General features: G+C 29.3%; 3 protein-coding genes and 1 pseudogene across 14 annotated transcripts in view; 3 read left to right on the top strand and 1 right to left on the bottom strand.

The window, feature by feature from the left end:
* Positions 1-20572, bottom strand: part of LOC149884570 (uncharacterized) — a 317612-nt gene that overhangs the window by 201223 nt on the left and 95817 nt on the right. The window lies entirely within an intron of this gene.
* On the top strand, positions 477-19765 carry LOC149884584 (uncharacterized; annotated as a pseudogene). Its single transcript, XR_016454688.1, has 6 exons — positions 477-566; positions 1321-1378; positions 1450-3881; positions 4246-4784; positions 19110-19231; positions 19541-19765. The product of XR_016454688.1 is annotated as an uncharacterized LOC149884584 (transcript).
* Positions 6815-13386, top strand: LOC149884585 (uncharacterized). The gene is made up of 2 exons (XM_090094805.1): positions 6815-6928; positions 7032-13386. The coding sequence occupies exon 2, from the start codon at positions 7469-7471 to the stop codon at positions 12557-12559; it is 5091 nt and encodes a 1696-aa protein (XP_089950931.1). The 5' UTR covers positions 6815-6928; positions 7032-7468; the 3' UTR covers positions 12560-13386.
* On the top strand, positions 14959-17663 carry LOC145187842 (uncharacterized). 11 transcript variants are annotated; one of them, XM_090094806.1, is made up of 11 exons: positions 15009-15365; positions 15449-15466; positions 15673-15696; positions 16025-16048; positions 16278-16301; positions 16391-16414; positions 16520-16540; positions 16943-16972; positions 17046-17066; positions 17268-17291; positions 17374-17663. In XM_090094806.1, exons 1-11 carry the CDS (start codon positions 15344-15346, stop codon positions 17571-17573), a joined length of 432 nt encoding a protein of 143 aa, XP_089950932.1. In that variant the 5' UTR covers positions 15009-15343; the 3' UTR covers positions 17574-17663. The 11 variants fall into 11 exon arrangements, with proteins under 11 accessions (XP_089950939.1, XP_089950940.1, XP_089950938.1 ...); XM_090094807.1 differs by lacking the exon at positions 15449-15466 and having other exon boundaries at positions 15006-15365; XM_090094808.1 differs by lacking the exon at positions 16520-16540 and having other exon boundaries at positions 15010-15365.

Raw genomic sequence — 20572 nt, 5'->3', positions numbered from 1 at the left:
ACTTTTGCCTTCTTTTGATTTTTAAATAATTCAGTAATAACAAATGTAAAGTTCTTCTGCTAAGAATCGATAACACCGCCATTTTTATTATTTAGCTATAATTACTTAAAAGTGAAAGGTAAAGTAAAGCAAGTTTGACCAGTGCAAGTGGAAATGAATATATCCCATCCGATCTGTCCATATTCGTTTTTTTTCCCATCCCTTTCCCTACCCGTAGCAAAAAAGGATGAGTGGAAACTCACCTTTAGACCTTACCGAAGGCTTTGTAAAATTATGACTTCTCATGGGAAACGTTATCCACGAATTATTGGCACCCCTGGGTGCCGATTAATTAGAATTTTACGTAGGGGAGAAATACTCCCGACGTAAACATTAGCCCGTAAATTAACCTGCATAAAGTTTGTCGCATGTTTTAGTCGTGAAAATTTGTCGTGAATAGTAAAGTTTTTGAATTCCTGGTGTTGTTAAAGTAAATAACCTTATTGTGAAATTAAACAAAGAAATGTTTAACAAGCTTAGTGATAAATTATCATTTGTTAATACTGCAGAAATAAATCCTTATGAAGGTAGGGTTTTTAGTTTTTTGAGTTGTTATGTAATACCGATAGTGGGAGTAAGTCCCATAAAAAAGTAAATCTCCTCTTATAAGCTTTAAAACTCATATAAAAAAATTCTTAAATTAAGGATTTTTTTATATGAGAGTATTTATCCCCTTTTCAAAACTAAATTATTAAAAAGAACCATTTTAATGATAAAATGAACTTTTTTGGTGGTGTTTTGTGGAAGAGTAATTCTCCCCTTTTTAAAATTTTTGTTAAAAGTGTAAGTTTTACTTTTGTCAAGTTTTTTTTGAAACAATAAATCTCATATTTTAAGGATTTTTTTCATATGAGAGTAATTCTCCCCCCCCCCTTTTCAAAATTAAATAGTTAAAAAGAACAATTGCATTGATAAAATGAACCTTTTTGGTGGTGTTCTGTAGTAAGAGTAATTCTCCCCTTTTTAAAGTTTTTGTTGTAAGAGTAATATTTACTTTTGTCAAGTTTTATTTGAAAGAGTAAATCTCCTCTCTTAATGATTTTTTTCATATGAGAGTAATTCTCCCCTTTTTAAAGTTTTTGTTATAAGAGTAAGTTTTACTTTTGTCAAGTTTTTTTTAAACAATAAATCTCCTCTTTCAAGGATTTTTTTTTCATATGAGAGTAAATCCCCCCTTTTCAAAAATTAAATAGTTAAAAGAACCATTTTGTTGATAATATGAAACTTTTTAGTGGTTTTCTGTAGTGAATTATAAACAAAAATGACATTTTTTTTTTTCAGCATCGTCATCAATCAATCCATTGAATAGTTTAACAGAAATTCAGTTAAAAAAACCCGGGTAAAATACTTAATTGATGTCAATAAGTAACTAAAGTATATAAAGACTTAATTAAAAATTTTTGTTTTTAGTTTTATCTGTTCTGCTTGTATGATGTCATTTACAAGAAAAGATAATATGAAAAGACATGCTTTACAGGTACATAAAACCATTTTTAGAGATGATCAATCCAAAGATAAAAGAACTCCATGTCACTATCAAGACTGCGGCCAAGTATTTTTTCAAAAAGTCAAACTTATTAAACACATAGAGGAATGTCATGAAGGTATATTTTCCAAAGAATCCTACAATTTTTTATCAGAATCTGAATTCTTAGCATGGAAGGAAAAGGAGGAACTTAATAGTTATGTTTTTTTCAGTAAACAAACTGGTAGTTTTTTCACTGGAAAAAATATAAAAAAAGATGTAAAAAAAAGTTATTTTATTTGTCAAAATGATGGTCATTCTAAACCGCATCGCTCTGTTAGTGAACCAGCAAGAAAAACTAATAAAAGGTACTACAGAGGGAGTGTTAAATCAGGTGCCTTCTGCCCTGCCAGAATGATTGTCAGAGTAAACAAAAATGGTATCACAAATGTGCAGTATATCAAAACTCATAACCACAGTGTTAGTATTACAAATACCATGTACCAACCTATCCCAGGTAATATTAAAAAAAATATTTCTACTAAATTATCATTAGGTGTACCTGTAAATACGGTTTATCGTGATCTTAGGGAAAGTTTTGGAGACAGACAAAATAGAAATGATGAAGATGCTGTTTTAACTAAATCACATCTTCTTACAAAAAAGAATATTTCTGATATCAACAGAGCAGTAAAAAAGGGATGTCGGTTTCACCCTGATGATAGCATTTCAACTTTTTTGTTCAAAAGTTGAAGTCTGAAGATTTTAATAGCATTCTGGTTTATAAGCCACAAGGACAACAAACTGTTATCGGCCCAAAAGTGTATGACGACATTGACCTTAATAAGGATTCCTTTGTGGTTGGTATACAAACAAAGCATCAACTATCAATGTTTAAAAAGCATTCATCACAAATTGTTTGTATTGATGCTACACACTGCACCAATCAGTATGCATTTCCTCTTGTAACTTTACTAGTTCGAGATGATTTTAAAAGGGTTTATCCAGTAGCTTTTCTTATTTATAACCATGCAGATGAACAAACCATAACACCATTCTTAGAGGAAATAAAAAGGAGATGCAATCATTCTGTAAAAGTTAATGCTGTTATGACAGATGATTTGTCAGGCTGGAATTCTTTCAATAATGTTTTCGGAGATGTGCGCCACTTGCTATGCAAATGGCATGTAAAACAGGCATGGCGCAATAAACTTCCTTTAGTCGGTCCATCTAATTTACAAGAAGAAGTTTATAGGATCTTAGAGACAATCATTGACGAAAAAAACCCTGATGTTTTTTTATCAACTATGAATGGTTTTGTAAAGGCATATGAACATAAATGTCCTAACTTCATTAGTTACTTTGTTACATACTATGCTCCTCGACATATAAAATGGGCTTCTTGCTTTCGCAACTTTCAACATGCTGACACTGACACTAATATGTTATGTGAGTCATTTCATAACAAATTGAAAACAGTTTATATGGAAAGACGACCTAAAAAAAGGTTAGACGATTTAATCAATTTACTTTTAACAATTGAGGAAGATAGTTATTGGCGCCACAAAAGAGACAACATTTATCTTGGAACAGTATCTCTCCCAAAAAAGTACAAAAAGAGACATGAAATAGGAATGTTGATTTCAGATAAATGTATTATTAAATGTTCATTAACTCAGTACACAGTTAAGAGTCAATCAAAAGATGTAACATACAATGTTGACATTCTAACCGACACATGTAAGGAAAGTTTGTGTTCAGAATCATGTCTAAATCCTGCCTGTAAGGGTTTGTGTCAGCATTTATATAGGTGTAATTGTAATGACATCATAATCCTTTGCAAGCATGTTCATAAGTTACGATCATTTCTTTTAAGAACTCAAGAAAAAAACTACACAAAAGTATCTTTAGCTGTTAATACTGGTAATAATCAAGTGAAGCAAAAATCACAAACATTTATAAATGAGACTGAAAGCTTTCAAAAAAATATTGATGACTTATCTACATTAATTTCTCATCCCATGATAATAAATTTGCAACTTCCTTCAATGAACAGACAACTGGAAGACATGATCAGTCAAGCTGAAGCCATAAAAAATATGAATTCAATTGAGATACCTGTAAAGCCACACAATAACCTTTTAAATTTTGAACCAAATAAGAAGTTGGATAATCAATGGCAGCCCAAAAAAATTAAAAGAACAAGAAAAAAAAATAGGAAAAAGGAAACAAAACCATATCAATATCCTGCACAAAACCAAAAAGAAGAGATAGTTCTGAAATTGTCTTAGCAGCATGTTGATCTAATTCATGATAAACAAAGTACAATAATATGCGATAAGATTGAAACTTGTGATTTCACCAACACTCTCATTACGTAAGATATTTAAATACATTTTCAAATACTTGCTACTATTCATATTTTCTATGAATATCTTAGCTTTTAAATAAATTTGCTTATTCAAGTTAATTTGATGTAATGGATAATATATTAGACAGTAAATAAAACAATAAACTATATTTCCTTCAGTATATTAGTTATATTTTTGTGTAAAATATAAATTATTCATATATATGTGTGTTTGTTTATATATATAAATATATATATATATATATATGTGTGTGTGTGTATATATATATATATATATATATATATATATATTTATATATATATGTGTGTATATATATGTGTATATATATATATATATGTATTTATTTTTTTAATTTATTGATATATTTAGACATGGCTCTCACCAAATATCTTTTATTTCCCTTTTGACATTAGAAAACAATATACCATCTGACATTTCCTTTAATTTAAAAAAAAGCACTCCAGGTTTTCAAAAAGGCTGGCTTCAAGATGAAGTCATAGGAAGTTTTCTACATTGCTTAGAAAAAAGATACCCTTCAATGAAATATTTGGGTCCAACTGAAGCATTAGCTTTAAGCTGTTCAAAAAGTTTATGGCTTTTATGGAGAGATGTTGATACTAAAGTTATAGAACAAGTCCTTATTCCTTTTAACCCAACTAATTCTCATTGGATTTTAATACATCTAAAAGTTATAACAAAAGAAATAACTGTACTTGATCCACTCCATTGCAATATTATGCCAAATAATTTATCACACAATAAATCCATTGCTGTTGCTAAAGACCTTTTTCGACTAAAGTTTAACATTTTAAACCCAACCGTCATTTCAGCCCCAAGTCATTGTTTACAGAAGGATAGTTACAACTGCGGTGTTTACATATGCTATTATGCATTACAACTTTGTGAAGGTATCATTATTTTTACACAATATGCATTCTGCATACAGAGTGCATCTTGTGCAATATTTATATATTGGTATTTTTTTAGTTGTCGATTTTATAACTAATTTTTTATTATGTTGCTTATCTTAATATAATTAGCACAGAAACGTTTAACGTTTAATGTTTAATGTTTAACGTCGTTTCGTCATTAGTTACTAGGCTTTGAAAAAGCGCGTTCTCTAAATGCACGCGGCCATTGGAGAAAGATCTCTTCAGCGAGTTGAAACTCTTTTCCTTTTGAAATCTAATCATTAGTTTAGATATATTACATAAAGAATCATATTAAGAGAAATGATAATCGTTAAGATCATATTATATTTGAAGTAAGTATATAAAATAGTTATATATACATTTTTATTAGCTAAAGTAGAAAGGATTTAAATTTTTATCAGAAAAAGTAGAAAGGATTTTAATCTTTTAAATCGTTTGTATTTTGTTTGTTTTAGCTTTTCTTTTAGCAGTTTTATTTTTGATATTTTATTTTTTAGAAGGAAAATAAGGGTATGGATGTTATTTAAAGTTATACTAATGCTATTTCCATAAATAAAACTTTGAAATCATTACTACTTTGAAATTTCTGTGATGCTATTAACTATTATTGTTCTTTTTTAGAAAATTTAGAAAAGTAAATTAAAATTTTGTGCCAACACTGACATGGCATGTCACATGTTACTGTATGTAAAGATTAAATTTTGTTGTGAGGATTACAGTTCTTATGAAAAAAAAAAAGAAGGTAAAGAGTATTGTTTGTAAATATATATTTTGTATCTTTTTTTAATTTTCTGGCATCATTTTTAAAATTTTTATTTGCACACTTATAGCGTTTTATCAATGTGTTTTTAAAATAATGTAAAGTGTTTTTTTATTGTTTGTGTATGTGTTGATATGTGTTATATAATTGTTTTAAAAATTTGTTTAAATATGTATATGAGGTATATATATTTAACTTTATATACATATTTAAACACATTTATTGTGTTTATAGTTGGTACATATGTTTATATTATGTTGTTTCCGTGTTTTCAAAGTGCTGTGACTTGGTAAACGTGTAGAGCAAGATTTGTCAACTTTGCCAGCCAAGTGATGTACTTTTAACAGAGGGTTACACGATAGTTATTAGTGTCAAACTGTTACTGCTTTAGGTCTTGCTGTTTTCAAGCCTTTATTAATAAAGATTAATAAAGATTAACTTTATATACACATTTAAACACATTTATTGTGTTTATAGTTGGTACATATGTTTATATTATGTTGTTTCCGTGTTTTCAAAGTGCTGTGACTTGGTAAACGTGTAGAGCAAGATTTGTCAACTTTGCCAGCCAAGTGATGTACTTTTAACAGAGGGTTACACGATAGTTATTAGTGTCAAACTGTTACTGCTTTAGGTCTTGCTGTTTTCAAGCCTTTATTAATAAAGATTAATAAAGATTAACTTTATATACACATTTAAACACATTTATTGTGTTTATAGTTGGTACATATGTTTATATTATGTTGTTTCCGTGTTTTCAAAGTGCTGTGACTTGGTAAACGTGTAGAGCAAGATTTGTCAACTTTGCCAGCCAAGTGATGTACTTTTAACAGAGGGTTACACGATAGTTATTAGTGTCAAACTGTTACTGCTTTAGGTCTTGCTGTTTTCAAGCCTTTATTAATAAAGATTAATAAAGATTAAGATTATTCTAAAAATACATAATAATGTATTTTAATAACATTTTGCATAATGTTGTTACTTATGTTTTGTTATATATGAATGTTATCTTACTTAAGTTATTATCTACATATATTATATTAACTTATGGTGTGTGCTATTGTTGTGTGCTGTTGCTGTGATGTTTTTTGTTATCTTTTGAGTTAGTAGACATTTGGCTTATCTTCATGTTGGTGTCTATTGTTAAAAATGGATAGGTAGTTTAATTAAAAATCAATAATCTAAAAGTCAATACAAATTATTTTGCCATATATACAATTTGATTTATCTCAATTTGATTTTTTGTCTTTAGCGCTGTTTACTACATGATTTTGCTATAAATATTCTGGAATCATGATGTTTCAGCATGAATTATTTTGTAAAAGCTAACATAAAATGTTAATATTTTACAACTCCTCTGGTAAATCATTACAGCTTTTCTCTATAAGGTTCATGGATTTTCATTTTTTGTATGTAATGTTTTTCTTATTTATTTACTTATTCATTACATTTTTTTATTTTAGATTTATCAGATGATGTATTTATGTGGTATAGAAGAACAAAATATTGTAGAGTTTTGTGAATTTTTAAAAAATGTTTGCTAATAATTTTTTTTGAAGAAATAATGTTTAAATTTGCAAAAAAGGGTTTACAATGTTTTGTTTTTTTTTTTTAATTTTTCTTTGTTAGCAGTATGTTTATTATTAGAATTGCATGTTTTTAATAATTTTTTTAATTATTTGCTAAGCTAATGTTTTTCAAACATCTCCCAGCTGATATATATATTTTTTTACAGTCATAAGATTATTGTATAATTTAATTTAAATGACAGTCTGTTATATTTAAAAATTATTTGTGTGTGCTATTTAGAGTAGAAAGGAAATTATATAGGAAAGATCGCGATCTTCAGGATTCGTTTCTTTTCTGATTCGTATAACTTTCAATTGAAAGTGAAGTTTAAATGGATGATATTAGGCTAGAAGCAGATATTAGTTTAGAAAATGGAAATGTTAATAGGCAAGTTAATTGTCGCAGAAATGAAAGAGATAGGCTCAGGCGAGATGAAATTAATAATCGACAAAATGCTAGAAACGCTGCTCGGCAAGCAGCAAATAATTCAAACCCAAATGAGGAGAGCTTAATTAGGCAAATTGAAAATAATCGTCGCAGAAATGAAAGAAATAGGCTTAGGCGAGATGAAATTAATAATCGACAAAATGCTAGAAACGCTGCTCGGCAAGCAGCAAATAATTCAAACCCAAATGAGGAGAGCTTAATTAGGCGAATTGAAAATAATCGTCGCAGAAATGAAAGAAATAGGCTTAGGCGAGATGAAATTAATAATCGACAAAATGCTAGAAACGCTGCTCGGCAAGCAGCAAATAATTCAAACCCAAATGAGGAGAGTTTAATTAGGCGAATTGAAAATAATCGTCGCAGAAATGAAACAGATAGACTTAGGCGAGATGAAATTAATAATCGACAAAATGCTAGAAATGCTGCTCGGCAAGCAGCAAATAATTCAAACCCAAATGAGGAGAGCTTAATTAGGCGAATTGAAAATAATCGTCGCAGAAATGAAAGAGATAGGCTCAGGCAAGATGAAATTAATAATCGACAAAATGCTAGAAACGCTGCTCGGCAAGCAGCAAATAATTCAAACCCAAATGAGGAGAGCTTAATTAGGCGAATTGAAAATAATCGTCGCAGAAATGAAAGAGATAGACTTAGGCGAGATGAAATTAATAATCGACAAAATGCTAGAAATGCTGCTCGGCAAGCAGCAAATAATTCAAACCCAAATGAGGAGAGGTTAATTAGGCGAATTGAAAATAATCGTCGCAGAAATGAAAGAGATAGGCTCAGGCAAGATGAAATTAATAATCGACAAAATGCTAGAAATGCTGCTAGATATGAAAGAATGTATTGTATAGCAAGAAGCAATACTATTCCAGATTATAATTATTTAGGAGAAATGAATTATGTTTGTCAGCATTGTGGTGCTAAGAAATTTCCTGATGAAACACATTTTTTATGTTGCCATAATGGAAAGGTAGTTTTGTCGCAACCTTCATCATTTCCACAAGATTTAGAAGATTTATTTAAAGGAAACTATGCAGATAGAAATGCAAATCTGAATTTTTTAAAATATATTAGAAATTATAATGCCTGTCTATCTTTTGCTTCATTTGAAGCTAATGTAGTTCAACCCATGAACCATGGGCCGCCATGTTTTAGAATATGTGGTCAAGTTTTTCATCGTATAGGTAATCTAAGACCAAATCAAGGTGTTCTGCCAACATATTGTCAACTATACATCTATGATCCACTTGCAGCAGTAAATTTTAGAATGCAACAACGTGGTAATGATCTTTGCTTAAATGATTTAATGTTTCGATTGCAAACTATTATTAGTGAAGAGAACCCATTTGCTCTTGCATTTAAAAACATGGCTGAAATGGAAGATGAAGAAGTTCGTCGAGCAGCTCTAGAAGGGCGCTCAGTGTCAGTTGTAAAAATGTCTTTACTTGAAGGGCAAGATAGACGTCGCTATAACCTCCCTTCACATAACGAAGTTGCAGTTGTATTTGTTGGTGAAGATGGTGCACCACCTGCTTCCAGGGAAGTTGTTATTTACCCAAGAGGTCATCCTCTTAAAACTATATCAAGTTTGTCTGCCAACTTAGATCCTATGGTTTATCCTCTATTTTTTCCAAGGGGTGATGCTGGTTGGCATAATCAATTGGTTCACAACCCTGAGCGTGCTACATTGGTTAGAAATCATGTTACATTATCTCAGTATTACAATTATAAACTTTCAGTTAGACACTTTTTTTCTTCACTCTTTTATGGCAAAAAACTGTTTCAGCAATATGCTGTTGATGCGTATGTTAAAATTGAAGGCCAGCGCCTTGCTTTCATCAGAAATAACCAAAACAAACTGAGAAGTGAGCAGTATGATGTCTTACACGACCATGTAAACAACCTCAGAAATGATCATAATGTTAGACCAGGGCGTGTTGTAGTTTTGCCATCAACTTATGTAGGAAGTCCTAGAGCTTTAAAAGAAAACTTTGAAGATGCTATGGCTATAATTAAAAAGTATGGTAAACCAGATCTTTTTATTACTTTCACTTGCAACCCAAAATGGCGCGAGATAACTGAAAATTTATATCCAGGTCAGACAGCAAATGATAGACCTGACTTGGTTATTCGAGTATTTAAACTCAAATTAAATAACCTTCTTAATGACATTTTTAAGCATGGTGTATTAGGGAAAGTTGTAACACATGTTCAGGTTATTGAGTTTCAAAAGCGTGGTTTGCCACATGTTCATATTTTATTTCACTTTGCAAATGATGATAAGCTTGAAACAGCACATGATATCAATAATTTAATATCTGCAGAAATTCCAGATCCGATTGTTAATCGAGACCTTTATGACGTTGTTAAAACTTGCATGATTCACGGTCCATGTGGCATACTGAATCCAAATTCTCCCTGCATGAAAGATGGGGTGTGCAGCAAAAACTATCCTAAAGAATTTAATGCTAACACAGTAGCAGTTCATAATGGTTATCCGCGATATAGACGACGTGATAATGGTTTGGTTATAAATATTAAAGGTAACAATGTAGATAACCGCTGGGTGGTACCTTACAATCCATGGTTATCAAAGAAATATCAAGCTCACATTAATGTTGAAGCTTGCATGTCTGTTAAGGCTGTTAAATATTTGTACAAATACATATACAAGGGTCACGACTGTGCCAATATTTTAATAAGTGAACAAATTAATCATGATGAAGTAAACACTTTTTTAGATTGTCGTTATGTTAGTGCACCTGAAGCATTGTGGCGAATTTTTGAGTATCCAATAAGTCATATGTCACACACTATTATACGCCTTAAAGTTCATCTACCTGAAAATCAGTTAGTGTATTTTAGAGAAGGAGCAGAACAAATGGCTTTAGATCGTGCAGCTCAACGTGATACGCACCTAACAGCATGGTTTAAGTTAAATACTGAAAATGAAAGAGCACATTGCTATTCGTATGTAGACATTCCTTATCACTTTGTATTTGATGATAAACATTGTAAATGGAAGATTAGACAAAGGGGTGGTGATAAGGTGATAGTAAGAATGTATAAAGTTAATCCAACTGGAGAATTGTTTTTTCTTAGACTGTTACTTTTGCAAGTAAAAGGAGCAACATCTTGGGAGGATGTGCGTACTGTTAATGGTATTGTCCTTGAAACGTTTCGTGAAGCATGTGTTTTGAAAGGTTTGTTGCAAGATGACACTGAATGGCAGAATACTCTTTCTGAGGCGGTTTTAACACATATGCCAAAGCAAATTAGACAGTTGTTTTCAATTATTTTAACCTTTTGTGAACCTGACAATCCTTTACATCTCTGGAATACATACAAAGCTTTTATGATGGAAGATTTCATTCACCGCTCAGTCCCACTTCTAATAGCTGAACAAGCTACTCTTCATCAAATTGAGAAGATTATTAATCAAAGTGGTAAAACGCTGGCTGATTACAATCTGCCTGTTATTGATGAGTTTATAGGCTTAAATCTAGAAAATTTTAATGAAAATGTTCAACAATCTATTGACGAAGCCAATCGAATGAGACTGTTGCTTAATGTCAATCAATTAAATGTATGTAATGCTATTCTTGCTGCACTGAATGAGCAACCAAGTGTAGAAAATCAACATTCTAGATTGTTTTTCATGGATGGACCAGCTGGTAGTGGAAAAACCTTTACTTATAATTATTTGATTGCTGAAACCATAAGTAGGGGCTTTAAATCTGCTACAGCTGCATGGACTGGCATAGCAGCAACTCTTCTTTCAAATGGATCTACATTGCATGGCTTATTCAAACTTCCTGTTCCAATATTAGATAATAGTACATGTAATGTAACTCCTAACTCTATGCACGGGGATTTTTTAAGACAAGTTGGTTTGTTTTTGCTTGATGAAACATCCATGATACCTAAACATGCCTTAAATGCAATTGATAGGTTGTTAAAAGATATTTGCAACAACAACTATCCGTTCGGAGGAAAAATCATTCTTTTTGGTGGTGACTTTAGGCAAATTCTGCCTGTTGTGAAAAGAGGACAACCAGCTGAAATAGTGGAATCGTGTATAAAATGTTCTTTGCATTGGCAATGGGTGCAGAAGTTTGCATTAACTGAAAATATGAGAGTACAAGATGGGGAAGGTGAATTTTCCCAATGGCTATTAAAACTTGGGAATGGAACAATACCTGTCAAAGAAGAGGATCCTTTTAAAGGATGCATTGAAATACCAAATCAGTGCATTATTAGAGAAAATGAATCGATTGTTGAAAAGATTTTTGGAGATGCTGATCAAAATGATTATTTTAAACGTGTGATTTTAACACCAACCAATTTTGATTCATTATCAATCAATGAAGAAGTGCTTGAATGTCTGCCGAGTGAGGTAAAAATTTATTTAAGTGCTGATCAAATTGATACTGATGACCCTAATGAAAGAAATAACTTTCCTGTTGAGTTTTTGAACAGCTTAACTCCTTCAGGTATGCCACCTCATTGTTTAAAATTGAAAATTGGTTGTGTAATTATGCTTCTTAGAAATTTAGATCTCAAAGCTGGGTTATGCAATGGTACTCGAATGAAGGTTTGTGCTCTTCAAAATAATTATATTGATGCAGAGGTTTTGACAGGTGTTTCTGGTGGTAAACGGGTTTTTGTTCCTCGAATTCAATTGGCTCCATCAGATTCTAATTTACCTTTTGTTCTAAAACGTCGTCAGTTTCCTGTCAGATTGGCTTATTCAATGACAATTAACAAAAGTCAAGGTCAAACATTTGATAGAGTTGGGGTATATCTCAAAAAACCGTGTTTCTCTCATGGTCAACTATATGTTGCATGTTCAAGAACTAGAGCATTTAATAGTTTGTTTTTCAAAATTGATAAACATCTCATTCAAGGTATGGTAGGTGAAAAGTGTTACACAAATAATGTTATATTTTCTAATGTTCTTAATTTATAGTCTTTAGATTTTCATTTCGAAAATTTACTGTTTGTAGGTTGTGAGCATATTTTGTATGTATAACTTTATTTATTATTTTAATATTTTTTTTCATAGTTTTTGATAAATATATCTGTCATTTAATATTGTTATAAAATGTGTTTATATGTGTTATATACCACCATATTTGTTTATAGTCGTATATATGTTTAAATTATGTTGTTTCCATGTTTTCAAAGTGGTGTGACTTGGCATTATGTTGAGCAAGATTGATAATCTTGCCAGCCAAGCGGTGTACTTATAGCAGAGGTGTGACTTGGCAGCATTTAGTGCCAGGCGGTGTTACTGCTTTAGAGCTAGGTGTTGTCTAGCCTTTTTTAATTATTCTGGAAACACATAATAATGTCTGTTAATGTTTAGCGTAATGTGTATGAGAGAGTATGCAACCTTGATCTTTAAATCTAGGGTGTTTTAATGTCCTAAATTTGAAGTAATTGAATAACTAATATTGAACGTAAAAACAAATATACTTTTATGTAGTTATATGTTGAGTAAAAAGATAAATATATAGTTAACTTTAAATTGGTTTTCTAATTTTGCCTTTCATATTTTAATTTGGTTTGTTATTTTCGCTGGATTTTAGGATCAAGGGTGTAAATATTCTATTGTTATGTGTTATTGTTGTGCTGTTTTGTGTTGATAGACTACTTGGCTTACCTTCACGTTGGTGTCTATTGTTAAAAATGAATAGTAGGTAGTTTCATTATTGGAACTTACTGCTTTTGTTCATTTACTAAAAGCCAAGGCATCATTATGCCAAAAATGCAACTTATATCTTAATTTGATTTTTTTTTTTTTTTTTTTTTTTTTTTAGAATTGTTAATCCTTTTGTACTTCGAAACAGATTTTATAGTTACATTTTCATGTTTAAAATGAACTGTTATTTCAATAAGGTTACTATAAATAGGTAAATTGATTTTCAGTTTTTATGTGGTGGTTTTTTTTTTTGTGTGTAATTATGGTATCATAATTTCTTTTTTTTTTTTTTTTCTTTAAGATTTACGATTGACGCTGATTTCTTTTTATTGTAAACTTTTGTCAGTTAAAATGATATAAATATATGCAATTAGTTCAATTATTTTAAAATTTTCTCTATTTTATCTCTAATAATTTGTTGTACCTAATTTAGGGGATCCTTTTAAACGGGGGGTCGCAACTAAAAACCTTTAAAAACATGAATATGGTAGTTTTGCGCATTTGTCAAATATCGAGTTACTTAAATTTTATAAGGTGTTTAACTAATTAATGAGCTTAGTTTGTATTTGCAACACTTTTGAGGAAAGAAAAAATTCTTATATATGTTAAATTCTTATTTATACTAAATTTTTATATATATTAAAGAGAAAAACTCTTTTACATGGAAATCATTGTTTTACATTTCATTATTTTGGTAAAAGGTCTTCATCAAAAACTTCGTTTCTCTTAATAAAAATAACTATTCTCCTGGCCACCATTAAAGCAAAAACGGGGAAGGGAGGTCCTTTATTAGTGTCAAAATATTTAAGAGAATTAAATTTCGAGTAACAAAAGGAATTTTTAGTAAATGGTAGCAAATTACCGTTTACCAAAAACTATTGAAACAAAGAGGCCACAACACTGATCTCTATAACAACTGGATAGCGCAACTCCGAGCAAAACTTCTTATTTTTTGACGCCAAAATCGCCATATTGGAAAGCCCCAAAAATTTTAATCCCGTAAGCTTTAAGTTCTGTTTTTCGGCTTATCGCTTTATCGCTTTATCGCACATATCAGATTTCATTGTTCTGGGGCTTTCCAACATGGCGATTTTGGCGTCAATTTTGATATTAGAGATGCGCTATCCAGTTATTATAGAGATCAGTGGTAAAAATACTATTTTAAGATTTTTTGGCTCATAAAAGGGATTTAAGACTTAATCGATTGTGGTTTCCTATTAAACCGCAATAAACAACGATTAGAAAGCAATATGGCCCAGACGGAATATGCGACATAAATATCAAATTTGTATTTTACTCATTCACAAAAAATGGAGTTAACACAAATTGGCTCTCATGTCCAGATATGTTTACTGCACATATTAGTAAATAAACTAATTATTTGCGTAATGAGTTAGACGCATTGATGAGTTATTTTAGGCATTGATTAAAATTGCTAAACACAATGCAATTAATTGAATATGCTAATGGTAATGTAATTTGTAATAATGTAATGCTAAAGTTAAATGCGCTTTTACTTTTTAGTTACTCTTGGTTGTTTTGTTACGCTTAGTGAAGGACAGGTTTTGTTTGTGCGCTGTTAGTTTTTCTTCTGTTCTGGAATTTTGAGATTGGAATTTCCAGTTATTTAAAAAAGCACGTTTCTATTATATCTGTTCTATTACATCCTATCATATCTTTCAAGTAGGTTATATTCTGTGTTGTAATTAGCGTAAAAATTGCATTATTGTATCGCGCATCAGAAGGAGCGTTGTGCGTGCGTCATATATTTATTGTAAAGAAATTCATTGTACACAATGAATTTTCATTGTACACAATGAATATTCATTGTACACAATGAATTTGGAAAACATATAAATTGTAAAAGCTGAGAAGAAAGGAGAGAATTTTATAAATTGTTATTGTAATGACAACACGGTCATCTTGATTTTACATACTCTTTTATCACTTAAATCGTTTACATTTTTTTTTTTTTATATCTTAATATGTCTATTTTTATATTAAATTTGTTTCTTATATTTCTTTTTATTTTTATATCGAATTGATAGAATGTCCCAAATCGTCGATGAAGGTTTGTATTTATTTTGATGTGTGTCATGTTACTGATTCGTATCATGTTAGGTAGTTAGTTCTTAAAGATATGTTTATTTTTAGTCGCTGAATTACTAAGAAGTAAGTTTTGTTCCCTTTTGTTATAATGAAATGTTACAAATTGCAGTTCGTTTATGTTTGTTGATTTAAATTAACTTTACAATAACAAATTGGTTTAGACGAAAATCTATGTAATCCAGAAAGATTAAATAATTATTTTAATATTGAAGTAATTAAAGAGGTTTAAGAAAGAATCGAATTCAATATTTGTTTGCTTTTCTGTTTAGATGACAACAGTATAATTGAAGAAAGTAAGTTTTAAAAAGGAAAAAAAAAAACTTTTTAATGTGTTTTTTTTTTTGAAGTAGGTTTAAAATTTCAGGTTTTTAAAATCTTATATTGTTAAATATTTTATAATTAAAAAATATCTATGTTAAATTTTTAAAATCTTATAATCTTAAATATTTTATAATTAAAAAATATCTATGTTAAATTACACCAGGTTGTAGAAAATAGTTATAGTTTAATGATAAGGTTGTAAACAGTTAGAGCCGATTGAATAGATCAAAGATCGATTTAATCTACTTAACCTACTACCATAGTGAAAATTCACTATCAATTGTTTGTTTTTCTGTTTAGATGGCAACAATGTAGAGAGAGATAGTAAGTTTTAAAGGATTTATTTTTTTAAAAAGTAACTAAAATGTTTTTTAAAAAAACGTTGTTGACTTTAAAGTAAAATAGTAGGTTTTTATAATTTTTACAATAAGCCCAAGAACATAGGTCCTACTTAAAATTGTCAGTAATAAAGAGAAGAAATTTAAAATTCTCAATAAAAAAGCTTTTTATTATATTATATCAAGTAAGTTTAATTAAGATTTATTTTCTTTAGTTGATAAAGAAAGAGCTAATAATGGTATTAATTACATTAGTTAAATGAGTTTATTTTTAAAAAGTTAAGTAGATATTTTACCGTCTATACATTTAAGTGCTTTGATTATTTAGATACCGAAGTCAAGGAAGAATTAAGTCAGTGTTTTTTGCTATTAGATATTTGTTAACAGGAATTTGTTTATTTGTACTGTAACTGGAATTTTAAAACTTCAAGTACTTAAGCTTTATTTTTTCTTTTAGGAGAGTTGGAAAAAAAACTAAGTATAAATTACATGATTATGATTAGTATAGTTAAGTAAATGAAGTATTTATATCTGTACCTCAAAAGTCCAAGGTCAGTTTTCACACTGTAGAAATTGTCCAGGAGAGAAAAAATAGTAAAATAATTAGTCTTTATTGGCTTATTCTTGATGGTTAAATTTGTTATTTTTTCGTGTTTTATTTAATTTTTCTTGAGGCACATTAAATATATTTTTGAAAAAAATTAAAAATAAAAAATTAAAAAAAGTGAAAAACCATTTCTGAACAATCAACCTTTGTCTTCTGAGGTACAGATACTAAGATTTAAAGTTCATTTTAGTTTATACTTTTGGTTTAGTTTATAGTCAATTTTGGTTTAGTTTTTGTTTGTTTTAGCTTCAGTTGTCTTTTTTCTTACTTTAGACAACTTTATGGAGGAAATGAAAGGGTTAGGTAAAAAAAATTATAATATATTAATGTAAATATTATTTTATCAATTATTTTGAGGTATATTTTTTATCTTTAGTGTCTGGTAGAAGTACAACTGGTAGGACTGTGTTTTAAATTTTAAGTATTTTTTCTGGAGAAATATGTGTTATAGCTGAAAGAATTATTTAATTTATTAATATTATTAAGATAAATTCAAATATGACATCTTTAAACTTCGCATTTTACTCATTTTTATTAAGATTAAATTTTTTACCAGTTTAACTCTTTTTTATTTTTTTTATTTTTTAAACATTTTTAGCATCCTCTTCATCCTGTGAAAATGGTGAGGATATGCTTTATATTTTGATTATATAAAATTGCAAATATTTTAAATTTTTATTATATCCTTCTATTTGTAATTTTAGATCTGTTAACTTTTGAGCAGTACAAAAGATATCGCTCCCAACACCCAGGGCCTCTCTCGGAGAGGTCCTTTAATAAGTGGCGTTCCAATGGCGGTATAGATGAGCCATCCTTTAAATGGAGGGCCCATCCATACCGGGGTGTTGGGAGACACCGAAGAAAAAACAGCAACCAAAAGGTTGTAAATGTCTTCTATCAGTGAAGATATTTATAACCTTTTTGTTGCCGCTTTTCACTTTTTTTTTATTATTGTAATTTTTTATTAATTTTCTTTAATAAAATATTTTGTTTATATGGTTTGTTTTTGTCTTTTTTAATTAAAATCTTATTTTTACCAATTAAACTTATTAATTAAACTTAGATATAGTTAACTTGAACCATTACTCAATCAGCATAACATGATATCATAAAATCACATTCTTTATAATGTAACATTCTTCATAATATAACAATATTTTGTTAAAAATAATTCATTGGTAGTTTAATTTATTGAACTCTCTGCTTTTAAAATTTTCTATAAGCCAAGACAATATGTTTTGCTATATAAATGCAATTTATCTATATCTCAATTTGATTTTATCTTTTTTTATCGATTTATCGTTAGGCTATTTGAAGCATTAGTTATTTTGTTTTTTAGTTAGTATTTTAAATCTATTGTAATGTCTTTTAAATTAAACTAATTAAACTAAATACTACTAAAAGCCAACATGAAATAACGTCATAAAACAACACCGACAAGCTGCATGACAGTAGCTTAAGTACAACAACAGGTTACCGAAACTCAGGTATATTGTCTTTCAGTTTGTTTGGTTTTTTTTTTTCTTTCTCTCCCTCTCTCTTCATTCTATGTCTACTTATATTTTACAATTTTTTATTTAGGCTTATCGTATGACGCATTAATGCAATATAAAAGATGAAAGTTTACATATTTTTAAATTTTTTATACACATGTTTGATTGTAAATTAACTTTTTTTTGTTTAAAACGTATTTGTACTCAATGGCTTAGTTATTTTTTATAAATTTATTAAGTAATGTGTATTTAACGTTTTAAAGTCGATTTCCTTTGTTAAAGAAACATGTAACAAGTAGCTACTAAATAATTAATAAATCAAGTATAAATTACGTTCGTTTTACGTTAATGTGATTAAATAAACTACATGATATAAAAATATAACAATATTTCCGATTTATTTTTTCGTCAATTTAAAGCATGTTGATGCGTTATTATTTTGTGTTAGTAACTAAAAACGCAATATGTTGAATTAAGTAATGTAGGGGAAAATGGTTTTGCCCTACTCTGATATGACTCATCTCATGTAAATTACGAAAATAATGTTAAATAATTGGTAAATTATTTTACCTCCGCAAATTTTTTATTTTCTTTTTACAGATGGTTTAATCTTTACAATTTAAAGGGCAAAACCTTAACTAATACCCTAAAAGGGTATTAGTTAAGGTGTTGCAACTTAAAAATTGTGGAAAACAGCCACTATAAATTAAGTAACAGACCGACCATAACCCGTATTACGGGTTGCTTTTTGCTAGTATTTAATTAATTGCATATATAAATTCATTTATGCATTATTAACTATAAATTTAATTATTTGTTCAATAAATTATAACTGTTAATTATAGTTTGCGTAACTTATAATTTGTCTGCGACTATTTAAAAATGCATCATTACACGACTTTTTTATTTTCTATTTTATTTAACTTTCTTTAAAATTGTGTTTTCAGAAAAAAATATCAATGATCCATTTAATAAAGTACAATTTCGTAAATATATATACGATACTTTATGCGGTAGGTGTTTAAAGAACCTTGAAAGTGGTTTTGAACGTCTGTACGATATTTGCAGGGCAAGTGTTTATTTTATTTTAACATAATAATAAGCTGAAATTTTTATTCCAATATTGAATTAGGGAATAACCTGTTCCTTTACTATTTTGTTCGTCCACTTTGAATTAAATGCGATTTGGTTGGCGAAAAATAAATATATACCGTTGTTACATTTTAGGTCCTATCCTTATAAACATGTTTCCTTGTTTCTTTGAGTTGTTTACAGTTATATCTAAATTATAGCTGTCTATGAAATTTGAGAAATTGATGGAGTAATAGATATTGTAGTAGTGATTACAAGGATGACCTTTAATAATTTATTATTACAGATTTGCAAGAACACATCCTCTAAAAAGAACGATTGGGTGCAATGCACAAAATGCCCACAATGGTATCATTGCGAGTGTGCCCACATTTCAATCAAAGATGCGGGTGTCAGTGATACTTTCCAATGTCAATGATACAACCCTATCAAGTTTAAAAAACGGCTATTTTCATAGCCACAAATCGTTTTAAAAACATTAAATGACATGAAAAATCTAGTTCCATTCTATTCTAATTATAGGGCCGTGCTAAGGGCGAGAATTAATTATAATTAAGAAAAAAATAAAGGAAATTTTAAGGGAAATCTTTTTTTTTTAATCTTAACTTGTGCTAAAAATGCGCCTCCTTATATAAACTCTAATTAATAAAAGCTCATTTAGTGAACAAAAGAGCGCTCTTTTGTTCTGTAAATGAGATAAATTGCGCCCCCTTCTCTTTAAATAAAAGTTATGTCAGAGTTAAAGACAATAACATTTAATTTTTTTAAGAGGAAGGGAGCACAATTTTTCTTGCTTTCCCGAAGCGCTAAGTTGGCTCGGTACGAACCTGTCTAATTCTAGTTGTTTTTTAAGTTTTAAATCACATAATAACTTAACAAATTTGATAAAATATCATATCATTTATAAATAGCCTGTTTAATAGGCCTAATTTGTTTCAGTTTTTAAACAACGTGATTTGTAAAATATTTGGGGAGAGTGGTCAAAAATATCCCCCTTTACAAAAAATGATACAATCAACTAGCCTCGTACAAACAAACCTAAAAACAAATTTTTTAAAGGATATTCAATTTATGCTCTACAATTTGTTATCTGAAAATTAAAGATGCATTTATGCCTTACGTTAAGAAGCAACCGATAAAAAGAGAGATGCCAGGGGCCCATTTCACCCTAGTGTTAGCCTAAAATGGGTTCCTTATTTAATAAATGTATAAAACCCGAGTTTTAATCAAGAACTGACAGTTACTTATACATTAGTAATAAATAATCATCTGTTCCTTAACCATATTAGAATTTTGATACTCGAAGTAAACTCAATTG

This window comes from Hydra viridissima, unplaced genomic scaffold (genome assembly GCF_058129835.1).
Source record: "Hydra viridissima isolate aposymbiotic clone 2 unplaced genomic scaffold, HvirCarnegie_v1 scaffold_8, whole genome shotgun sequence".
In the NCBI taxonomy this organism is placed as follows: Eukaryota; Metazoa; Cnidaria; class Hydrozoa; order Anthoathecata; family Hydridae; genus Hydra; species Hydra viridissima.
This window is presented reverse-complemented; position numbering and strand designations above follow the sequence as displayed.

Excerpts from the sequence above, each read along its gene's own strand:
- LOC145187842 (XM_090094806.1), top strand. The coding sequence starts at position 15,344 with ATGTCCCAAATCGTCGATGAAG. Across the intron at positions 16,049-16,277 it reads CAACAATGTAGAGAGAGATA|TTGATAAAGAAAGAGCTAAT; the intron begins GTAAGTTTTAAA and ends TATTTTCTTTAG. Across the intron at positions 16,302-16,390 it reads TAAAGAAAGAGCTAATAATG|ATACCGAAGTCAAGGAAGAA; the intron begins GTATTAATTACA and ends TTGATTATTTAG.
- LOC149884585 (XM_090094805.1), top strand. The coding sequence starts at position 7,469 with ATGGATGATATTAGGCTAGAAGCAGATATTAGTTTAGAAAATGGAAAT.